At 40.9% G+C, this 25,557-nt stretch overlaps 3 protein-coding genes across 3 annotated transcripts in view; 1 reads left to right on the top strand and 2 right to left on the bottom strand.

Moving 5' to 3' along the window:
- The window catches only part of LOC145441419 (receptor-type tyrosine-protein phosphatase epsilon-like), a 251,311-nt gene that overhangs the window by 178,495 nt on the left and 47,259 nt on the right, over positions 1–25,557 (bottom strand). The window lies entirely within an intron of this gene.
- LOC145441422 (receptor-type tyrosine-protein phosphatase alpha-like) overlaps positions 1–25,557 on the bottom strand; it is a 131,428-nt gene that overhangs the window by 64,458 nt on the left and 41,413 nt on the right. The window lies entirely within an intron of this gene.
- LOC145441420 (uncharacterized) lies at positions 2,849–24,822 on the top strand. Its single transcript, XM_080319273.1, has 17 exons — positions 2,849–3,063; positions 3,143–3,308; positions 14,006–14,113; positions 14,167–14,285; positions 14,345–14,623; positions 14,880–15,185; positions 15,240–15,348; positions 15,410–15,536; positions 20,081–20,263; positions 20,538–20,754; positions 20,876–20,981; positions 21,042–21,182; positions 21,246–21,389; positions 22,458–22,549; positions 22,853–22,946; positions 23,010–23,101; positions 24,659–24,822. The coding sequence occupies exons 1-17, from the start codon at positions 2,940–2,942 to the stop codon at positions 24,730–24,732; spliced, it is 2,481 nt and encodes an 826-aa protein (XP_080175399.1). The 5' UTR covers positions 2,849–2,939; the 3' UTR covers positions 24,733–24,822.

The raw sequence follows: 25,557 nt of genomic DNA on the forward strand, positions 1-25,557 counted from the left end.
CAAATTTTAGCGAAGAGTAATACCTACAAGTAATATGATAAACTGTTTACTGTAGCTACGTATACCGATAATAATCACTTAACAACCTTTCCGCAGATTTCTGCTGTGGTTATCGAGTCCGTGTACTTTGTGTGTGTGCTACTGTGCACACTGCACAGTCTACAAACAATGGGCCGACAACATTCATATAATCTCGCTCTCAGCTTCTTTACAGCATATACGATATACTCATGATTGTTTACTCATGGCCCGCGCTGGCCAAAATCGAGCATGCGGTAGATTCGATTCCGATCATGTCATGCATAATGTGAATTGCTGAGCTCAAATATGTCCCTTTAAATCAGGGCTTCGGAGCAGCCGTAAATTTGCATTGCTCCAGCTCCGGCTCCGGAGCTTTCTTCTATCATACATCAGCTCCGGCTCCAGCTCCGGAGCAGCATTATTACCACTGCTCCGGCTCCAGCTCCGGCTCCGGCTCTGAAAACTATCGAGGGTGTCTGTCTGTATCAGGGGTGAGCAACCCGCGGCCTGCGGGCCATATGTGGCCCGCGAGAAGGCTTTGAGTAGCCCGCGATCTAATTTCACATTATATTATCGAAATTCTGTTATATTATCGAAATTGAATTGCTCAGATTGTGAACTCGTTAGGCCAACCAAAAATATGATTAGTCTAGCCGCGGCACTTGGGATGTTATTGATGACTGGACTAAAATATGAGTTTCGACGCATTGGCAGATCCAGGGTCCAGTCACATTTTAGTAAATCGTCGTATATTACAATAAACTAAAAAAGCACTTTACTCCGTGCCACAGCATTAAAATTCTGATGCGGCGTTTTAACACTGGCACTGTACTCATTACCATTAGGCCATTACCATTACCATACAGCTTAATTCAATCTTTAAATGTGCGATTATTATTCAACTGTAACTGTAGGAAGGGCAAAATGGGCGGATATAACCACGTGATCAATAGAAATTCGATTTGTACCAAATGGCCAATGGTTTGACGTTCGATATTGGTGCACTCGTTACCAGTCCATCCGGTGTCGATGAAGTTTATCGGAATAATATTTTCCCGTTGAAATGAATCGAATAATCGAAATAAACACTGTGCCGTGAACATTGCGCCATGCCCATAACGAATTAAACTATGCAGTATGCACATTGCACATTTACAAGTTTACGAAACAGATGATTACAAATTGGAAATCGCGTATCAAATCAGTAGTTTGTCTCCAGCATAGAATACCATGGGGTTTTGGCCTACTCTTCTCCCATCCCCTATTTAAGCTCGAAACTCCTTACTGGAGATGACAATGATGCGCAGTAATGAATTGCAATTAGCATGCATAATTGCATACTCGCAATAACACTGTCCACTTTCGCGGCCCGACTAAAGAACTATCACGAAAAAACGAGTATTTGCTTATCCGATTCATAGCAATGATGGGACGGAATTTCTCGGCCCGTGCTCGTCATATCGGCATGTGCAACGAAACCGTATACAATTGGCCAACAAGGTTGCGCTGATGATGAAATTGCGGGTATGCCGAATACCCACAATATTCACAGGCATATGTCGCATACCGAGGATCGACACTCATGTATGAAAATTGAACATTGAACATACGACTGCTCTGCTGTTAAACCCCCAGGAACATGGTTAGTCGGAAAATGTAGCGCCAAAGAAGAAAAGATTCTTAATATGGCGAAGGCCTGCTGTTGAATTCGGTGAACTCAGCAGATATGGCTGTTGCATATATAATAGCATCTTATGAAATACGCCGGAGCCGGAGCTACCCCTCAAATAACTGGCTCCAGCTCCGGCTCCGGCTCCGGCTGAATTTTATATAGAGCTCCGGCTCCGGCTCCAGCTCCGGTAAAAATGCACGGCTCCGGGGCTCCGGCTCCGGGCTCCGGCTCCGGCTCCAAAGCCCTGCTTTAAATACGATCGCAAAGAAAATATTGTCGGGTACACATGTTTTCTCATTTGTTTACCGTTACTATGGTATTGAATTTGTGATATTGGTATGGGCAGATCACTATTCAAAATAGCCGTGTTCCCGCGAACATGCGTAGCCTCGCGCTACATGTTGTGGATGCTATGATAAAACCAATCGAAGTTGCAAGATGATAAAAAGTATAATTCTCTCTTCTAATATTGTTCTTCGTCGAACGGTGTGCATGATTTTGGTAATTGAAAAAAACTCGACTCCTGCTGGCTAAGTGGTTCTCAACCTTTTCTAGCTCACGGACCGATGGATCTAAAAAATTGAAATCAACGTAAATGTAAAGTGTGCAACTGTTCTTATGCAAGTAGCACGATATTTTGTGGGATTTTGTTCGTAATTGATGATCCCACACACAACAATGAATGGGTCACTGTTAGGTCGGAATGCTTCTTTTACATAAACCTCAAGCGATTTGATTATCGTCTCTCTCACTAGTTCTGGAGTTCGTCATTTCATAAAGGTAGGGAATTGCGTAACTATATTGGATAAGCAAGGAATAATTTTTGGTTCTACGAGATTACGAACAGCTAACGGTCAGCGACTTGAATACTGCTTGTATAGTAAAAGTCCATCCAATCCGCTCTACGTCGCTGGTGGGACTTCTGCAAACGCCATTGTTTGTGTTGTTTGATGGTTCCTACTAAACCTCTCTCTTGTTACACATTAAGTCCGAGTTTAATATTACTGGGAGCAACTGTTGGTAACATCGTTTTCTGAGTAGGTGACGGAACGTCGAGTATTTGCATTCAATTAGGTGTTGTAAAATAGTCAAAGATGTTGCTACAGCCAAGGGTGTATATTGGATAGATGGAACTTCTAATGAATTTATATTTACATATTTATTCATCTTGATAGATTGATATTGGTGGTTAGTGACGATTGTTAGACAGTATCACGGTTGCGGGTGAAGTAAATATCTTATTCAGATGAAGCTTGCAAAATCAGTGCATATTTCGAAACTTGAATGGCAGCGCCGCGATTTTGAAATCATGAATATACTTATCTCCATCATGATATTATTGACACTGCCGCGTGCAAATTGGTCGATTTGTGAGTTGTGACAAATAGGCCTATTGGGCATTGCCCAATGGAAGGCACTCATTTTAAAGAATTAATATCTGTCATATAGGCCCAACGAAAAGTAACATTACCTCGAATGATGGTTACCGTTACACCAGAATAGACATTCCTGCGTCTGCTCCAGTTGCTAATCGAGAATGCATGGATAACTACCAGGGACGACTGGTGATGATCAAGAATGACGCAGTGTCAGAAGCAGTGGATGAAATTATCACGTGGGTACTTATATGTAGAAGAGGCCGTGTTGTATTTGACATATGCCCAAAATGACAAAAATAGCATATTTTTGGGATTTTTCAGATTTAATTTTAACACTTTTGACATTGCCAGGAATTCGTATTTTTATATTCGAATTAACGATGTAAAACAATGTATAGTTTAATCTTTCATATCAAATGAAAGCCACAAAACGTGTAGTACCACTTGGTGTCATCAAACAGCGAGCGTAAAACCGAATTGACAGGGTTGTTGCAGAGTCCATTCACCGAATACAAAACCGATCAACTGCTTCTGTAATATCTAACCGGAATAGCCGATTCGATATGCGCGCATAATTACCTGCATTGACACAGATCACAATACCACTTATATTATAATAATTCAAAATAGCTGCTGACACATTTAAATCAATATCTAATATAATACGTAGACCTGGACAAAGTGCGGCCCGTGGAGCTATATTCTGTCCGGCACTCGAAGTGTTGCTTGGAATTCAAAACATCAAACCTACTTTTTAACGTTGCTGCGAGAACTGAAACCACATGCTGTCTAAACTAAACAGAAAATTTGTTTGCTTTCATTAATATAGCGCGATTACGCATGCGTAATCCAGATTCAAAATAAAGTCGATGTGTCAAATCATGCAGTTATAATTAAATTCACAGGAAGTCACCAAACCTTCTTGCCATTGTCACATTAGGCTACGCAGTACAGATATGTCCGTGCTTCAAATTGTCATGGGATACGTTTCCAAATCCCTAATTTGTAAAACAAGTCAATCAGTGCCCGTGATTACTATGTGTCATCATCACCGATAAAGCATTAACGGACATGTCAAAAAAGGAATCCGAAAGCTGAAATTCGAAGATGGTTTGGAGCACTAAATATTTGTTTACTTATATCAGGGGTAAACCAGTCTTTTTAGTAGTAGTGCCGAGCAGGTCACCGTGTTGGGCGGCGAGATAGCGCAGTGGTATAATCCGCGGCTGCAACACCAATGGGTGCGGGTTTGAATCCGACCGAGGTCGACTTCAGAATTCCGATATCTAAGTGTTGGAGGTTTACCTAGGCTCCTCCTCGGTGTCTGATACAAAAAGCCTAGAGGTGGGCCGTGCTATAAGTCGGCAGTTACGGAAAATAATGAAGAAGATCGGCCTGATGTAAATGACCTTAGTAGTCGACAAACACCATGAATACCACAACACAAACAAACAAAGGTCACCGTGTTTCAGGAATATAAGTTAATTCAGTCTTATGACAAAACACGAAAACATGCACTCGGTCAAGGGAGGGTGAATTTCAGAAGAACCACAACAAGGCTATTTCGCCAAGCTGCACACTGCTCGGAAGGCAGGGGCCAAGACAATAAGCCTTGTAGTATCCCAAAGAAAATTTTAATGTATTGATAGGAAAACGCGGATAGGTTTTAAAGAAAGTTCAAAATGTATCATGTTTAACATTGTTTCGAAACATGACGGCAAATAAATATTATATTTTGATAACTAACCATCACTTTCTAATTCCCTAAAACATCCACAGTGCAGCATTTATTAGCTAACAGCGTAATTCCCTGCTTTCAATTTAAAAGTAAAATTAATACGCTTGAGATATCAGCTAAACATTTTTACTCGGCCCATCAACTTATTTTATATTTCTCATTTGGCCCGTGGAGGAAAATAATTGCCCACCCCTGGTCTAACGGGACATTGTCTGTAAGTGATTGCACCACATGCTGACACTTTCATTAGCAAGTTTAAAAATACTTCAAATCATGATTTTTGTGATTTTATCGTTTTTTTTATTACTCCTTTGGGATGAATGACGACCATGTCAATTAAGGTAATGAAGGATAACGCTTAAACTTTAATAATGCGGGGCTGTAAATCATCATTTAGATAGCTGAGCACGATCAACCTATCTGGTAATAATAGCTGAAAACGTTTAACCTATGTGATAATGATGGGTCGCCAGAATCATTACTGATTTGTTCTAGTAGCGAGGAAACATGTTAAGTCCAATCGGGACCATAATAGTTGCATCTTCATCTTGATCGATGGAGTGGTTTCTGCCAGCAAACTGGATCAGAGATGAGGGAATCTTTCGAATTCGATAGACACTCCGGATTGCGCTTCGTTTGCGGTATCCCACCAGTGCCCCGGAAATGGCAGCAGCATGTCGCAGACAACTAACATCCACAGCAATACGCTAACATATTGATTGACTATCGCTCTTTGCTCTTTTCCCGTCAGTCCGCCAAATAGCTAAACAATACCGGTGTCGGTGACGAGATGTTAACTCCGGTTTATATAAAATGCACATGATGGCCCGACAATAAACCGCATTCACACATCTCCTCTGAACATTTGAAAGAGCCAAAATAATCAATAAAATCAAAATGGTAAAATTAAAATAAAAAATCAACGAAAAAAATGATATAAATCAGAACCCTAGTGACAACAGGAGAATTCCTATATTCCTGTATTCCTATATTAAGTTACATCCCTAATTGCTATATATCATTTATTACCCGGGTTGATCGATCCACAGTATATTGTAAATCCAGATTTCAGTGCCCTACTTTTTGGCCTCGACCCTAAGATTTTCATTCGCACTACATAAAATTGCAAAGGCTATCCAACACTAAAGCTCAGGCAGTAATGATCATATTGATGGGCTTTGAAAATATCCCTTGATATATCTCGCTATTTTAGTTAGCTAAATTGACTTTACACCGTCACTGATATAATGTTGCATGCCTCGACTAGGTTTGCGAGTTCTTGCTAAGAGACAGGATTTCTATGTTTGATGAGACGGAAATTGTATATTTTGACAGGGTTGCAACCAAGTCACAAGGCTCTGAGTCTCAAGTCAATGCAACTTTTATAGTTTTGACTCGAGTCAAGTCGATTCATTTTCAATTCACCACCGAGTCAAGTCCGAGTTCAAGTCACCGAGAAGGAGGTCCAGTCCGAGTCATGGTATTATGACTGGAGTCCGAGTCCAAGTCAATGTGTTGACTGGTCAGTTTCCAGCTGAAGTCTTGTTAAAACAACTTTTTATAAGTCTGTTTGGGGATATCGTATGTTTCGCATTAATTTCCTCAATTTTAGCAGTTTCTGGTCGCATTTTAAAGTACCAGTACCAATAGACGTGATCCCAATAGTGTAGTTACTTTACTATTCTTCGAAATTGCCAGTGGCGGCTCGTGATAATATCGGGTGGTGGGGCAAGGGCTGCAAGCGACTTTTTATCAACATGACGTCACAATCGCGTTTTCCAACGTAAACAAGTAACTTAATGATGGTACGGTAACATGAATTTCCCGGCAACAGTGATTTTAACGTATGTGCCACGAGACTCGAGAAGTCCGCCGGTGAGCTGTGACTTGAAGTATGGTAACTGCGTAAACGGCGTACGGAAAAAAGATTCAACACGGTTCATGTTCGCACTAGGCCTGACTAATTATCTGCAGAAATGGAAATGACTATAACTCGAGAGATAGCGTAAGACTAATTGGAAAGGTCAACGAGTTCGGACAGATACGCAATTGTTATCTCATAGATTGGGCCTGTCATATTGAATCCAAAACATCATTCTGAAGAACTAAGAATAGCAGCCTCGGAAATTCGGTCTCGGTAGAGCATAGAAGATTTTGGCCTTGAAACTGGAGACTGTAACACGACACATACGGCTTTATTACTGTCTATAGGTCTGCTGCGAAATCGCCTTTGGAATATATATATTACCGAATAAACACGTGGATGAAAGCCTTAAACTTAGTACACTGTTACATGACATCATCGAGAAGTGTCCTCATGGCCCTTTTCGGTATGGCACACTGTCAAAATTAATGCGAACAGACCAACACCGAATTTTGCGTAAAATTTACTGAGGAATAGGCTGATCAAGTGATCAGCTGTTAGCCGCCATCGAAAACTAAATAGCTATCGCGCTTGAGGGGGTTGTAAGCAAATGGCTTGACGGCCACAATTTCACGGTGAAATTGACATTGGAGGATATAATATCAAAGTAAATATTTGAATGGAATCTGAGAATGATATCATCATCTCAGTTAACGTTACCGCAGATACAACGGCTTTTGCGTGATATCCGCAATGCGTTGAAGGCTAAAGTGTCAGATCGGAGCGCATCTCTACCATGCTCGACCTTGATAACGAAATTACTGCCCTAATCATTGAGTGTCAACCTTGAGACTTGGCATAGCGTTCGATATAAAAATCAAGACATACTGTTCAAAAGCTTATGACGGATCTAGGTAAGGAGCATCGTTAAAATCAATAGAGACCAATACCGGCTTTGAGTATAATCTGTTAGCGATAAATGAGAGTCAGCTCTCACTCGAATTAGGAAACGAAATTACCACTAACACAGTTCAGTGACAAACTTTACACTTGGTACAGCGTTCGATACTAACGTTAAGACTTACCGTGCCTAATGTCATAACCGATCTCAGTATTGAACATCGTCAAAATCAATGGATTGGATACCAATACCAGCTTTTGAGTAAAATCTGTTTGCGATACATGAAGGATCAGCACACACTCAACTTCGGAAACGGAATTACTACCCTAAACTTTAGGTAAAAACCCTGAAACTTGGGGCAGTGTTAAATACCACCATCACGACATGACATACCAAGTTTCAAGAGTTTTCATGGTGTGAAACACCATCAAAATCGACCTATACCACCAAAGGTCGACTAAACGCATATGACGGTAACCGAGTTCAGCTATAGATACGATTGTTACATCACACCTTAAGGGCACAGAGCTAATTTGCCCCGGTTGCTCGGTCATTTTATGAATAGGAGAGAGTAAATTACCGTTTCTTTATTCAAAGAGACGCTTAGGAGTACAGAACTTCATGACACATTTGAATAAAATATTCATTTTATTCCCGAAGCTTTTCGGCTGACCCTCGTCAGGGGAATATCGTCAGCAATAATGCGAGAATTCGAATAACTATGTTCAGCAACAATATATATCGCTAATTATGACGTCACACAGAAAATATACAAAGTTAGGAAAACGAGAGACCTGAAGCGTTGGCATGGAGATAGCGAAGCAAAACAAGTTAATGCGCGATTTTCAAATGATACACAAATTCTTTCTGTTGGCATAGACTAGGTTTGCTCATAGTGATGATGGTGGACTCAAGAACAGACAAATGAAATAAATTGCGACCCTTAGCCAATATAGAGAACATGTCCTCGTGATAGTTAGCAGCGCACGTATGATTTTCTAGTAAATGTTTGCCTATAGAAGATTTTTGACCCATGGCCTGGTTATGTTCAAGAACAAGCGGATTGTTAAGCTGCGAATTTGAGATATAAGATTTGACAGATGGTGGAATGTGTTCTTTGATACGGTCCTGCAACCGTTTGGAAGTTCTCCCTACGTACCGACAATCGCAGTGGCACTTGAATTCATAAATTACGTTGCTTTGTTTTATAGCCGGGAGAACGTCCTTTCGGGTTGCAGGAAACATTGGTATCGTGGTAAAAACAACATTGGTTTTCACCGCTGGATAACAGCGGTAGACTGCTGAAGTTATCTGTGTCTCAAATCGATAAGAAACCGGGCCAATCCAAGGAAGATGAATGTACACATCCCTATTTTCACGAGAAATTACTTCGGGGGTTTCTTCTGGCTTGGTATCATTCCAATGACTTAACTTTTTACTTATTGTCCGCTTAATAACATACTCTGGGTATCCGTTGTCAATGAAAATTTTACGGATGTAGTCAAGTTCATTATTCAATTTGACCTCGGAACAAATCATCAACGCCCGGTGAACCAAGGTGCCGATTAAATTGATTTTACGACTTTTTGGGCTGAAAGAGCTCCATCGAAGGTAATGACCCGAAAATGTGGGCTTCCTATAAACGGAGGTAAGGAATTTTCCATCCCGTTTCTCCACAAGAACGTCAAGGAATGCCAGGCGATTGTTAATTTCTTTTTCCGACGTGAATTGCAATGCTGGATGTAGTTTGTTTAAATTTCCCAGGAAAGTATCACAGTCAGATTCATTATCGAATATCACGAACGTGTCATCGACATAGCGATGGTATGATAAGGGCGGTTTAATAGAAGAAGAGAAGAGCTTATCTTCATGAAATCCTACAAATATATTGGCTAGAATAGGACCCAATGGTGATCCCATTGCTACACCATCAGATTGTCGGAACATGATATTGTTGAAACTAAATTCAACAGAACACACAGCGTTTCTCATCAATTCCATGAAGGTAGCTCTCGAGAAAGGAGGGGGTATTAGCTTACCGTTATATAGAGCATCAGCGCAAATATTCAACGTCTCATTTAGTGGTACGTTGGTGAAAAGGCTCTTTATGTCGAATGAGCCTAGGAAATTATCGCGCGCGGATAGCTGTGAGCGACGCATCTCATCAGCGAAGGTAAAAGAATCGCGTACGCAATGCGACCCGTAAAGTTCGCGAACAGGTTCCAGTATGTTGATCAACCACTTCGCCAACTTCTGTTGCATTGACCCAGTCATGCTGAGTATCGGTCTGAGTGGCACATCGTCTTTATGCGTCTTCGGTAATCCATACATACGCGGTCTTTGGGAGCCAACAGGCCTGATGGAGTCATATTCTTCAGTGGATATTACGTCATCGTTTTTCAAGATTCGAAGGCGTCGTTGTAGTCGTCTTTCAGACTTTGCAGTATTGTCGTATTCCGAGACCGGGCCAAGTACAACGAATTTGGATTTATCCTCGAGAATAGTCATCATCTTTGCAATGTAATCTTTCTTGTTTAAAATTACAACGCCGGTACCTTTATCTGGTTTCGTTATGTGAATATCGGGGTTGCTTCGCAGAGATTTAATGGCACGGAAGCATTCCTTTGTCATCAAGAAATCCGCTTTGTCAACTGGACATCCACAATACGAATGTGCCAAGTCCGTAAGTCTTGCTTTGAAAGCTGGCACTTCATCGATTGATTTTGCTTCACGGTGCTTCAATTGAGCTAATAGAATCTCAAATTCGGCGAAAACCTCCTCACTCTTGACATTAATTGGTGGAATACAGAAATTTAACCCATGCGATAGAGCAAACTTTTCGGTCGAGGACAGTGTGTAGTCCGATAAGTTGATGATATTCTTCTCATCGGGACAAGCGACGCTTCCGAAGCGGTCAATGACTAGCCGGTTCAAATTTCGTTCGTTTTTAGATAAATTAATATCCTCTTTGATCACGTCAATTGATGCGAGGTATCGGCAAAATCGAACTAGGTCAAAGAATGATAAGAATCGCGCTACCTGTCTTTGCTGAGTGCGGCAGTCACGACGAAGTTTCAATACCATGGATTCTTTCTTCCCGATTTCATCAAATAAAAACGCGCGCTCCATGTTGGGATTGAGGCGGGCACGAGACTTTTCTATCCTTGCTCTCAAGAATGCAGGCAACGTCTTCTTAGCGATACAAGCCTTCAAAAAGGCTATTGTTGATAACGTAGTTCTCAAACGCCCGCGAGTCTTTATCAGCGTATTAATGATGTTTAATTGCTGATCGCTGTACCTTTTCCGGAAGTACACAAAGAGACGCTTAGGAGTACAGAACTTCATGACACATTTGAATAAAATATTCATTTTATTCCCGAAGCTTTTCGGCTGACCCTCGTCAGGGGAATATCGTCAGCAATAATGCGAGAATTCGAATAACTATGTTCAGCAACAATATATATCGCTAATTATGACGTCACACAGAAAATATACAAAGTTAGGAAAACGAGAGACCTGAAGCGTTGGCATGGAGATAGCGAAGCAAAACAAGTTAATGCGCGATTTTCAAATGATACACAAATTCTTTCTGTTGGCATAGACTAGGTTTGCTCATAGTGATGATGGTGGACTCAAGAACAGACAAATGAAATAAATTGCGACCCTTAGCCAATATAGAGAACATGTCCTCGTGATAGTTAGCAGCACACGTATGATTTTCTAGTAAATGTTTGCCTATAGAAGATTTTTGACCCATGGCCTGGTTATGTTCAAGAACAAGCGGATTGTTAAGCTGCGAATTTGAGATATAAGATTTGACAGATGGTGGAATGTGTTCTTTGATACGGTCCTGCAACCGTTTGACTGGGTCAATGCAACAGAAGTTGGCGAAGTGGTTGATCAACATACTGGAACCTGTTCGCGAACTTTACGGGTCGCATTGCGTACGCGATTCTTTTACCTTCGCTGATGAGATGCGTCGCTCACAGCTATCCGCGCGCGATAATTTCCTAGGCTCATTCGACATAAAGAGCCTTTTCACCAACGTACCACTAAATGAGACGTTGAATATTTGCGCTGATGCTCTATATAACGGTAAGCTAATACCCCCTCCTTTCTCGAGAGCTACCTTCATGGAATTGATGAGAAACGCTGTGTGTTCTGTTGAATTTAGTTTCAACAATATCATGTTCCGACAATCTGATGGTGTAGCAATGGGATCACCATTGGGTCCTATTCTAGCCAATATATTTGTAGGATTTCATGAAGATAAGCTCTTCTCTTCTTCTATTAAACCGCCCTTATCATACCATCGCTATGTCGATGACACGTTCGTGATATTCGATAATGAATCTGACTGTGATACTTTCCTGGGAAATTTAAACAAACTACATCCAGCATTGCAATTCACGTCGGAAAAAGAAATTAACAATCGCCTGGCATTCCTTGACGTTCTTGTGGAGAAACGGGATGGAAAATTCCTTACCTCCGTTTATAGGAAGCCCACATTTTCGGGTCATTACCTTCGATGGAGCTCTTTCAGCCCAAAAAGTCGTAAAATCAATTTAATCGGCACCTTGGTTCACCGGGCGTTGATGATTTGTTCCGAGGTCAAATTGAATAATGAACTTGACTACATCCGTAAAATTTTCATTGACAACGGATACCCAGAGTATGTTATTACGCGGACAATAAGTAAAAAGTTAAGTCATTGGAATGATACCAAGCCAGAAGAAACCCCCGAAGTAATTTCTCGTGAAAATAGGGATGTGTACATTCATCTTCCTTGGATTGGCCCGGTTTCTTATCGATTTGAGACACAGATAACTTCAGCAGTCTACCGCTGTTATCCAGCGGTGAAAACCAATGTTGTTTTTACCACGATACCAATGTTTCCTGCAACCCGAAAGGACGTTCTCCCGGCTATAAAACAAAGCAACGTAATTTATGAATTCAAGTGCCACTGCGATTGTCGGTACGTAGGGAGAACTTCCAAACGGTTGCAGGACCGTATCAAAGAACACATTCCACCATCTGTCAAATCTTATATCTCAAATTCGCAGCTTAACAATCCGCTTGTTCTTGAACATAACCAGGCCATGGGTCAAAAATCTTCTATAGGCAAACATTTACTAGAAAATCATACGTGTGCTGCTAACTATCACGAGGACATGTTCTCTATATTGGCTAAGGGTCGCAATTTATTTCATTTGTCTGTTCTTGAGTCCACCATCATCACTATGAGCAAACCTAGTCTATGCCAACAGAAAGAATTTGTGTATCATTTGAAAATCGCGCATTAACTTGTTTTGCTTCGCTATCTCCATGCCAACGCTTCAGGTCTCTCGTTTTCCTAACTTTGTATATTTTCTGTGTGACGTCATAATTAGCGATATATATTGTTGCTGAACATAGTTATTCGAATTCTCGCATTATTGCTGACGATATTCCCCTGACGAGGGTCAGCCGAAAAGCTTCGGGAATAAAATGAATATTTTATTCAAATGTGTCATGAAGTTCCGTTTCTTTATTGTGCGCGGCTTTGAGAGAATAGACAGTGAAAGCTTGTTATGAGCGCTACCGGGGCATGCCCCGGCTAGGCATTCGCAAAGCAAAAACACAGAAGAGAATTCGATTTTCGTAGAGACTTCGCTATATATGGGCATTTACAAGCGAAAGGACAAGAAGAATACGATTTTCGCTGTGGTTTCGGTATATATAGATTGGTGTGCGTCTATAAATGGTAAAGAATTGTTAGTGAAGAGAATTTTAGGTGGGGCAATGCCCCAGTTGCCCTATAGGACGAGCCGCCACTGGAAATTGCAATGAAATGTTCGGTCTTGGCCGTCTTAATCTCGAGTCATATGAGTTGGTTCGAATCATACGCAATGACTCGAGTCCAAGTCGAGTCAATACACTGATTGACTCGAGTCGAGTCGAGTCATTTTCGTATTTAAGAAAATGACTCGAGTCAAGTCAAGTCATCAGAAAATCGTGACTCGAGTCATTACAACCCTGTATTTTGCTTTATGTTGCAAATTACTTCCTGAACTATATTACGATTCTATGAGTATCTCGACTATATAAACGGTGTGAATACGAAGCATTTAAAAACAAAAAGCTTTTAGAATGATACCAATGAGTTGCTACCAAATAACATGGGAATACATAAATGCGGATGAGGTGGCGATGAGAAGCCTAGATAAATATCCAGCATTTGGGTATAGGAATTCGGAAGTCGACTTCGGTCGGACTCGAACCCGCAACCCATTGGTGTTGCAGCCGCGGATTATACCACCGCGCTATCACGCCATCTAATTTTTCTATATCCGGCCCGCCGACTGGAGAATTTGCCCGCCCCATGTTTTAGTCGCATTGACTGGCAATTGGCTTTCCACGGATACACACTTCTCATCATATGTATTCATAGAGGATGCGACGACTACTTCTTCATTGGACTCGAGTATAGAGAAGAATTAAAGGAAGAAGATTGGTATTGGATAGACGACACGGTTCTTGAAAGTGGACAGGCCAGATGGTCAGGGGCGTCATTTTTATCTTTGAACGGCGAATTACCATTCGATTTTAAAGGGCGGATGGATATGGAGAATGGGGAACTGATGTTTGTGCATGCGTTGTTCCTTCTAACCGGACATGGATAGACGATGAATGCGCAGGATTGCATTTCTATCCGTACATCTGCGAAACCAGTAAGAATACTGAACCTTCAATGTTTCAGTTGGCGTAAACCTTTTTATATTTCACGCAGATGCGCTCGCAATCACTAACCTTGGAGATAATTATTATGGGCTAGTGAACCAGGATTTGAGCTTTACATTTAGCGTAACGAGTTTGGACGGACCAGCGAACATTGCAATGTATAAAGAACCAGATTTTTCAACCCCAGTCGATTCGTATGATGGTGCAGAAACCGGTCTGGTGATTTTAAAATTAGAGTCTGTGACTGCAAAAGACAATGGGACATATGTGATTGTTGCAACGCGAGAGGGATTTGCAACATCGGATTTTACTGTTCTCTTCGTCGAAGGTGAGAACAATTATAAGGGCATATTGCTTATTTCAACCCTACATTTCAGTGTACACATTATATTTCACCGTACAGATTAGCGTCATTTTCTGGCGGAGGTTCGAGAAGGTTAAAAACCACTGCCACAATAAAAGAAGATGTAATGCATCAGCGCCAGATTTTTTAACACAAATGATATTTTAACACACAACGACTTTTACGCAATGGCGAAACAAGCCGAAGATATCACATTGTATGTAATTTTTCTCCTTCATAGAGCTCCCCTCGATTAATAACGAGCTTTTGGACGAAGTGTCGTCTCCAGTAACGGGCGGTCCTGACAATATTAAGTGCGAAGCGAATGGAATTCCGACTCCTACAGTTCGTTGGAGTAAAAACGGAAATGATGTTGCTGAGTATTCGAATATACCAGGAGTTTACCAGATCGTAACTGACGCTACTTCGATACTTTATATCGACAACGCTATAAGTAGCGATGACGGAACGTATACCTGTACTGCAACGAATCAAGTTGGCAGAGACAATGACGATAAAACGGATACAAAGGACACACGAATACGAGGTCAGTAATTCGTTCAAGTAAATGATTGTAAAACTGATTTGGTGTTTTTGTTAGTTTTTGGGAGTCCAACAATAATTGACATCGTCATTGGATGCGCCGACGATTCTCTGCTAGTGCAAATGTCATGGAAAGCAAACAATCAAACTCTTGGAATAAACCACTTGTAAATTAGTAGTAGAAATTCGTTCATCTTTTGTTACATTTAATATTGGCGAATGCAACAGGATTGAGGGCACGTGTTACGGAGAGTCGACAGAGCAGTGTTTTCTTGTGACCGTGCAGGCACTGAGTGACGTTTATATCGAGACAAGTACTTATGTTTTGACCAAGCCCTTCTTAATAGGCATTAAAGTGAGTACATATAAGATTTATTAAATATATGACACTTTTATCGAGAAAAATATCATTGTAATAACCAGGCCTTACTCAATGGACATTGAAGTACGCACATAGATATTTTTAATAATGCTAATGAATTAATAGAAATAGGCCTATATAAGTAGGGATGGTGTGAACCTCTGAAAGGTTCAGGTTCGTGTGAACGCGAACCTTTTTGAAAGGTTCTGTGTGAACACGAACGTGAACCTCGTGACGTCACGTGACGTCATATTGCTAATTCCAACCCTATCTTTCAATGAAGTGATAGCCTATGCCCTATATTAATGTACACGATACCTAGCGAAGATTCGGTCCACATAGTGCCACAATGCTGAAGTAGGGGAGATGTGGTACCGATGTATCAAAAATTGCAAAATGATCCCTGGCCCTCAAATCTTCAGCCGAGAATGGCAGATCTTTTGCTCTCTCAACACTTCGATACAAGCTCTACCTATCGCGGACATTTACATGAATATCCGCCTTTTCAAAAAATATTTATAAACGTTTAAGATTTGTTGCTCGAACGTGTCATCGGTCCCCACCCGGTGGGTCCAACGGCACACGACCATGGGACCTATGAGACATACGCTAAAAACTCAAATTTGTTAACTTGTTTTGTTGTGTACTATAAGCTAAGCTACAGCAAGCCAATGAAGAATGTTTCGTCGCGACCTTCAAGAATAAAATAGATTATATCAACTGAAATATTGGCATAAAATCATGTTTTGATATACGCCTAAACTTAGAAAATTAATGCGACGTACATATTACCCGCAAATCGACATTTTGACTTTCAAATAACTCGTAATAGCGATAAAACACCACAGGTACCTATGATTTACAGCCTATATATATGTAGGCGAGTTTCTGTTGTTAAGTGATTAGTTGGCCCATCTATTTTGCTTGATTTGGCTATGGTACCATAGGTCCCCCACCCCCTAAATATTGTAATTGACTTGAAAATAGTCCACTCGAGGATGGTATTGATTAAAAAAACATGTGCCATTATATACCCTGATATAAGCCCTATACTTCACATCAAAAATTATGGCGGGTGTGTTAGTCTGGAAGGTGATATAGAAAAATGTAAATGTCGATCCTAATTTACTTTATACCCCCTAAAACGTAAATCATTCGTCACAGACCCCATAACTCACACAGGTCGAATTTTTTTGCATGTGAGGAAAGATTCTGTCAGCATGTAACTGTAGACAAATTCACGGAGTGTAATCATGGAATTATCATGGAGAATTTTTCAAGTATTTTCGGTCCCAGTGATCCATCGGTACCACATCTCCCCTACATATCGGCGTTTTAAACGTCGCTAAATGTATCAACCGCGGTAATCAAAGGATATAATAATTGCATAAAATCAGTACATTCCGTCGCTTTGCCAACAATTTCGACGAGGACTTACCAAGGAATATAAGCTTACGCCTTAACGGTCTCAGCCAGACCGGACAATGTGTTCGGAGTCTGAGTATTGCTACATTGATATTGAGCAGAGTGTACAACGGGTTTCTATACTCGCTACCGATAACACAAACAACAACAAGTTATGCAGCAGTAGCAAGCACCTTAATCGCACGGATTTGGATTTAATGATACAGTAAAGATATATGAAGTCAAGATTGACCCCGTACGACCGTTCGATTTTTACATCATAAGCCGATATCAATGTCATTGATTGGTTGAATAAGCATCATTCGCTGACTACGTAGGCTATACGGCCGTAAACCAAACTTTACGCTGATTGGTCGAGAGACAGTGGCCATGGATACGACGCAGCAACGGAGGACGCTGCATTTACCTAAGCCTAGTTGGCACTACGATGTATTCCTATAGCCGCGTAGACTGCATAAAAACGACAAGATTACAGTTAAATGTTTATTTCTTCATCAATAATAAAATTAGGAAAGGATATTAAATATTTAGTAACGTATACTAAAATATAATGACGAAATACTGCTGTGTTTATAAATGCAGTACCACCAATGGCAATGAACTGGGGAAGAACAGATCTTTCCATTCATTTTCTTCCAACGCAAAGGACAAGAAGGCTTGGGAAGGCAGAGTATAAGAAGGCAGGACTATTTGTGGCATACATTTGTGCCTGAATTTGATGCCAATAAGAGTGATTTACTTGTAATTATCTAGAAGCAGTCAAATAAAAACTCTTTTTCTGTGATTTCTGCCCAAGTTCAAATTTCATGAACTCATCGCATGTGCTGTTACGATACCTCAAGCACACCAGTGCAGATGAGGTCTGCTAAGCTAGAATCACTCTATCATGTGAAGCACCCAGATATCCATATGGAAAAAGAACAAGACCAATCTTTGCTACATTCACATGAGTGATGCTTGGTAGTCTTGAATGGCCCTTTCTTCGTGCAATAACCCCCACAATATTGAATACCTGTTCATACTGTACTGTCCTTGAAGTGATTTGAAAAGAGATGTTGCATATGGAGTACCTGCTGTCTTGTTCCCCTCAAACCAGTCCAAAACCCTACCAAAATTGCTACTTGTGAGTCGAAGAGCCCTATGTATTTACCCCATTCTGCACATCCTCTCTGTTCTGATGTCCTGTGGGCTTAGGTAGCTAATCTGCATATGACTGACTTCGTTGGCTTCTAACCCTAAGATTCAGGTGATGGATTTGAAGATTCCATTTCAAGGCTACACGATGGCGATTCTAGATCAGGATCACCAGATGACAATGTAAGATTTGCATGTGCAGCATCCACAACATTGGAGGAAGACAGTTGACACGGCATGGAGTTCAGGGTCCGCCACTTTGCAATGCGCATATCTTCTGCTTCACCACGGAGATTGCGACTGGGAATCACACCTCTCTTTAGACGTGACTGTATTGGTGTATCTATAATGCACTAGCAGCAAAATCTTCCTTGCAAAAGTGGTAGGAGCAAATTATTATTATTATTATATTCTTTATTCACAGTAAAACTGGTAGATACACACATAATCCGGGGAGCAACCTGCCCCCAAAGGAAAATGGCGAGATTGGAGTAAATTTTTAAAATTTCAGTAATACATTCAAATTGTTATTCGATGCAATACACGGAGAAGTCAGATTACAGAATTGCAGCAGATGAAGAATTGGCAAGGGTTACAGAGCAGAGGTAGAGATGATTGAAGATGAAGAATCGAAATTACAGAAATTATGCTGTGATTCACAAGCGTAATTTTAGTCCAGTGGTGCATTCAAGGCCTTCCGAAGAATGTGCACAGTGCCCAATAATGTGATCTTTTGGATCATGTCGAATCGAACGTTACCCGGAATTTGTTGGATATGTCTCATGAGTTTTTTGCTCACGACCCCTGTAGCACCAATGACTATCGGTACAATGTTTATTTTGCATCGCCACATTTTCTCACATTCCATTTTGAGGTCTGCGTATTTGGAGTATTTTTCTGATTCTTTTTGCAGTAGGTTGTGATCAGCTGGGACAGCCAGTTCAGCTGGGACAGCCAGTTATTATTATTATTATTGTACACAACAGTGATGCTTTTAGCCTGTTTAAGGCTTTGTGCTCCACGACATGGCAGTATTTGAACTGATCAATGCATCTATTCTTGTCTTCCACTCTCTCATGCATAGGCTCGCGATTAATCAGGTCTTTAGCTGCCGACTTGTAGCTCGGCTAACTGTGATTTCTGGGCTTTTTAAGTCACTGCAACTGCAGTGAGGTCGGCGATGAGGAGCAAATGAAGCTTGCGGAAGTAGGCTTGAAATCCTGCCTTCTTACTCTGCATTGCCAAGCCTTCCTCACCTTTGCGTTGGAAGGAAATGAATGGAAAAATCTGCTCTTCCCCAGTTCATTGCCATAGGTGGTACTTCATTTATAAACACAGCAGTATTTCGGCATTATATTTTAGTATACGTTACTAAATATTTAATATCCTTTCCTAATTTTATTATTGATGAAGAAATAAACATTTAACTGTAATCTTGTCGTTTTTATGCAATCTACGCGGCTATAGGAATACATCGTAGTGCGAACTAGGCTTAGGTAAATGCAGCGTCCTCCGTTGCTGCGTCGTATCCATGGCCACTGTCTCTCGACCAATCAGCGTAAAGTTTGGTTTACGGCCGTATATCGCTCGTGATGTTGTGTGATTGCTGGTCAAGCTCACAGCAGAGAGTCACTAAATATTCACAAACGGAAAGCTGGATATTCCGAGAAGATTTTTGCAACAAAGCAAGTAAAACTTTCAAGGTTGTCGAGGTGCATGGTGCATGCTCGTTCAGTGTTGATTTTTTATGCTGCCAGCACCATGCATGGAGTGGCCCGCAGTTGAAATGCAATAAATTTGAGCCAAAGATCTTATAATGGAGTGAAAATTACAATTTACCAAAAGGTTCACAGTGCAGAACCTACCAAGGTTCTGTTGTGAACGCGAACTTCTAAATTTCCGAGGTTCACACACAGAACGCGAACGTGAACCTCACGTTCACACCATCCCTATATATAAGCGAGAATCAATCGCATTAGATCACTGTTTGCCCGGATGACTGCATCGTCGAACTCACGGACAACAAAACCATCTCCGTCTCACCGAATCCCGTTACAAATGCATCCGTGACGGAGATGGACGAAGGACCCACCGAATCCTATTGCGAAGTCCGTTGGAACTCAACACAGCCGGTGCATGCTGAACAGTCCATCTTATTCAAGGTATGCAGAAACTGAATCTTACCGACTTTACAGTAGTCAAATTCAATATTTGGAATGTGGTTGGCTATACTATTTACATAGTTATCATGCATCTCTCCATGTAATGTAGTAGCGCACCCAATAAACGAAAAAAAGTCAACCAGCCTCTAAATTAGGACTTGTAAAATTTGAAGTCATATGCGTTCATTGCGATGTCACTGCCACTTTCGCTAAATTGTAGTCCACCCCTCCCAAATATTATCCCGACTACGTCAATGCTGTCATTGATGTTAAGGTGAAAGAAACTTCCACTCTGATACGCGAACGAGACTCCTCCAACACATCTTCACTTATCCGAGTGGTTGAAGTGGATCCGATAACGGATGGTTATTCCTACAAAACAAAAGCTGAGCCGAACAGTGACATTACGTTCGAAATATCAGTAGCAACCGATTGTACTGGTGATAGTGAAGCGGTGATGGCACAAGGACAGTGCGTTTCAGACGTAGCAGGTAATACGTAACCAAGCAATATATGAAATAAAAAAACACGAGATGAATCAGTAGGCCTATCCGATATATATTTCCTCCGTATAACCTTTACTGAATGGTGGGCCTCTATGCAAAAAAATAGCTCCATACGAGGTCGCACAGCCTTCCGGTGTCTCTGCCGAAAGTGTTCCCGATTACGCACACGGTGTCGTTGTGTATGTGCCAGACGAGAGAAATGGGCTGATCAGGTAAAACATATATAACTTAATTATTGACCCCCACTCGATTTTAATATACATATATTACAGTTGTTTGTTCGTGATTGTGAGACGTGGTGCAGAAAAGGGTGATACAATGGACCTGGAAACGCTGCAAAGATTATCCGAGAATGCAGCTAATAAATTGAGTCCCGGGAACGATGATGAATATATTGCAAGTTGCATATCAATGTAAGACTAGAAAAATCGAGATTAGCTGTGTAAGTGACGTCATTATGAATAGGTATCATTCAGGTCCACCATTTACGACGAAGAAAGTATTACTGTCGTTTTGGGCACTGGGGAGTTGTCAAATTGTGACGCTCAGCAGATTTCAAAACAGACGTCCATGCGTTACGATGGTTATAACTGGGCATTGAGAAACAACGAGTCATACAGGTAAGCTCTAAATCTTATTTTGGGTGAGCATAACGATTCCAATACCAAAGTCCGCATTCAGTCTCTGATTTGAGTGGAACATTGAATGTAACTGTATTCGAGTATATAAATTCAGTACACCGCTTTAAAAGACGCATTTTATCAAGCAAAATAGTCGTTTCCACTTTTCTACTAAACGCGTCCTGGCTTTGAAACCGACTGCAGAATAATCTAATCACCTGTATACGCGACTTTTATCAGCATTTATTATATTGTGGAAACCCGAGGTTTCCAGAATGTTCTGTATTTGCCGTTTAGAAATTACGTTGCGGGTGGTAAGGCTGGAGAGCGCGTGTTGAGTTGGTTGAGAATAAGAGTTGGCTGAGAGCGTGGCTGAAGATGGATGCGAGTGATTATTAGTAGTTGGGAGCAGTGGCATGAAGTAGTATTAGGCAGTTAAGGGCGTGAAGTAGTAGGTAGTTGACCCTGTATTTGCAGGCTTGAGTTGGATGTAACGGTCGGAATCTCTGCGCGGATAGTTGACTGGGGAACGGCCTTGTCACTGACGGTGCTATGCGAGCACCTAGGGAGTGATGCTGCCCCCGTTGGTAGTTCGTACTCGCTTGTAGATGACAAGGCTGCTGCTGGGTTAGGTTTAGGCTGATGGGTATGTGGGTGTGCGTGGCGCTTTTGTGGAGTTTCGTTACAACTTGCTGTGCAATGAGCATGTGTCGTATAGGAGTTTTATAGATCGTTTGGGTTCCGTTATATGTGTCCGTGAGTATCGCTGCATGTTGTGGGTTTCGGGTAGTATTAATATAATATTATAGCCGCATAGACTTATGGTGTGGTCACTGGTCAGTCCCGTATATTGTAAGTGTCGTTCGAGCAGGCGGCAGTTGCAAAGAGACGAGGTCCCGAGCCCAGGAACACACCCGCGATCCCGTTATTGCTACTGGTATGCGCCGTAGCGGGGTCGCTACAATATATAAAACATCATTATTATTCATAGCGAAATCTGAGCAATATAATAGCATTGGAAAAAATGCCATTCGCTAGTTACATACAATGTTCGTGTTCGTTTTTCAGCGTGTCGATCGTGACAGCCACGCCGAATACGTTCGATGCGATTTTGCTCTCTCAGTCGGAAAGCTACACGTTTACACATGTTGCTCCAACAGGTGTATAGGATATTCTTACATGAATCCATATGGAATATTAACAGCCATTACTTTCCAGCATGATGACCCTCATAAATAAATAAATTGTGATCAATTTTACTTAATTGTCAACTTGCATAGTTATTCGCATAGTTATTTGAACAAAATAACCCCGTATGATAGTCCTTATACCTCAATGTTTTGATGCATGCTTGGATTTATTATTTTATATGCTCATCTCTTGTATAACGAAATGCATGGGCAGTTTTCGAATGTTTCTCCTGATTACGGAAAATTCATTGAAATTAATATTTTTTGTTTTAGACAATCAAAGTCTCTGGTGGATTTCACTTGTAGTTATAGGAACGCTCATGGTAGCGGCGGGTGCGTTGTTGATGTGGAAGTACATAAATCTCGAGTAAGTAGGCCTATATGGCCTATGATTACCAAAGCCTGATAGATATATAAATTGGTGTAACAGAGCTTGTAGAACGAATAAATCTCATGTGTATGAAGAATCAAAGTCAACATCAATTAGAACACCAGACAATGCAGCCTTACACCAACAGAATGGTAAGTAAAATCACATGAGTTGAACAATACTATCCATACATACTTAGATTAGCAGACATTCGCCATAAATTGAAACTGTCCTATTTGGTGAATAATACTGGTCTTGAGCAGCGGCTTCTATAGAAATATTTCAAAACATGCGTTTTACAATGCCACATAAAAATATGCGTGCAATCGTTAGTTTTGCCTCAAGTATATGTTCAACATGATATATGAAATCAGTTTTGTGCCCGTCCTAATATATAAATAGATGTGTGTGAATCTATAAATTGCGAGTATGCATTGGTAGGTTACAGCAAATAATAATGTATTAATACTAATATTTCATGCTGCATTAGGGACGCTGTATTCAGGACAAATTTATGTATGAAATTGATATACAAGTGCCTTGAATACAAACAAATGTATATGCCCGGAGTTTCTCTGAAATTGAGCCTGTAAACCGAAGCCGTCTAGGCAGCTTTACGGTATAATGATATTAGTGGTGTCAATGCCTATTAAAGGGGCACTGCGCTCTAAAAATGATGTGGTCTCAAATTGAAGGTAAAAATGAACAAACATTTTTGGCCGCGGCCATTTCCTTCAGAACGCCACCGTAATGGAGCTGCAATTCATTGAAATGTCTACAAGACCAGCTGCCGCGACTGCTTAACCCGTTATATAGCACGATATCTTCACCGTCGCACTTGCTCGACGCGATTAGGCCGTCACGCAGAGAACGAATTTTAGATAGTTGTCAGCCGATGTTTTAAAGGAAATGTGTCCAAGTTTCGTTCTCTGCGTGAGCAAGCGCGACGATGAAGAAATCGTGCCATGTAACGGCTTGAGCAGCTGCGGCAGCTGGTCTTGTAGAAATTGCAGCTCCATTACGGTGGCGTTCTGAAGGAAATGACTGCGGCTAAAAAATTATGTTCGTTGTTTCCTTCAATTTGAGACCACATCATTTTTAGAGCGCAGTGCCCCTTCAACGATACGGATTGGATATCCGGCCGGATTTTTTTCAATTTTGGCTGGAGCTGGATCGGTACTTTGTTGATACGACCATAATTTTTATTGATGAGCATGATTTTAGTAACTAAATAACTACCAACCAACCACACGCAAGTAACCGCCAAGCGAATGCGAATGCCACATTTATAAATTCCCCGAACCACCGTACCGTGTTGGTCGGATTGGATGTCCATTTGGACTTTTTCATTTTTGGCTGAGTCGTATTGGAGCCGGATCAGTACTTTTCCGGATACGGCCGGAGCCGGATCGGAGCCGCACCAGAGAATTGTAAAACAGGATCGAAGTCGGACCAGAGAATTTGTCGATCCGCTTCGCACTAGTATACATGCACCCCTGATTAATATCCATACACTAACCTCTCGAATCTGCTGCCTATTGCTCTTGTTCATAACAAATGTTTCAGAATTGAAGTGTATAAACTTATACATCATAATCTGATATCAATGCGGGGGATGTCATTTTTCACTTTAATGATATCCATCACCGTGTGATAAATGTCAACTGTTCGAAAGTGCTCTGATTTACGAATTTCCTTTTCTATTTCAGAGTCAAATTACACCACAGTAAACCAATCGTTCGTGTATGAAACCGTTATATTGAGCAAAGATGAATCGCATTGAGAAGGAATAGAAATCTCGATATCGAATGATTTGAGTATAGTTTGACTAATCATAAATGTTTTAGGCTGAAACACGATTATATTTGTTCTCGGTTGTTGATTGTAAACATGGTTTTTTCGAAGGTCAGTAAAGAAGTAGGCTATCTCCACGTTTTCGGAGTCCTCAAGTAGGTATTGGCTATACTTGCGGTACTTACTCAAATGATTACGTTTTAAGACCACCTCCACTTCTCTACTTGCCATTTTTCGGCTTTGGAGCAAGCTGGGGTTGCATTTAAAACTAACGGCGTTTTAAAACACTTTGTCAATGTCAATTCATTATGACGTCACAATTGAATATGCGCGACGTCGTGGCTTGCAAATAAACAACAAAAACTATAAAAATATGTTTTAAATTAGGGCTTTGCTTTAAAAATGTTTGTTTTCAATTGATTATTGTTTTAAATGCAACCCTAGATCAAGTCCAGAGCCGGAATACGCCTTCTTACTTGTAAATTGTCACTTCTGCCTGTACTTAGGTACAAATTTACGACGTTACTTCTCCTTTTACTTGATTACCAGCATTGACTATTGTGTTGACCACCTCTGACCCTGACTTCATCTTTTCGAATGATTGATGCCAAGTAGGCCTATATGTTTAATTTCAACCATGATCCATGATTTTCATACATTGCCGGAAACTTTGAATATACAGTTATTTGCTATAAATCTGCTATGTTTGATAATATTGTGTTAAATTTTTCGTATATTATATTCGGAAAGCGAGTGTATATAAAATAAGAAACAGAGATAATATATCAGTGTTAGGATATATCGGCTCGCATTT

This window comes from Botryllus schlosseri, chromosome 6 (assembly GCF_051294905.1).
Source record: "Botryllus schlosseri isolate E-star chromosome 6, Bs_hap1, whole genome shotgun sequence".
NCBI classification, from domain to species: Eukaryota; Metazoa; Chordata; class Ascidiacea; order Stolidobranchia; family Styelidae; genus Botryllus; species Botryllus schlosseri.

Bases quoted from the DNA above. Each gene is read 5' to 3' on its own strand.
- LOC145441420 (XM_080319273.1), top strand. From the start codon at position 2,940: ATGAAGCTTGCAAAATCAGTGCATATTTCGAAACTTGAATGGCAGCGC. The intron at 15,186-15,239 runs GTCAGTAATTCG...TGTTTTTGTTAG, and splicing joins AAAGGACACACGAATACGAG to TTTTTGGGAGTCCAACAATA. The intron at 20,982-21,041 runs GTAAAACATATA...CATATATTACAG, and splicing joins GAGAGAAATGGGCTGATCAG to TTGTTTGTTCGTGATTGTGA.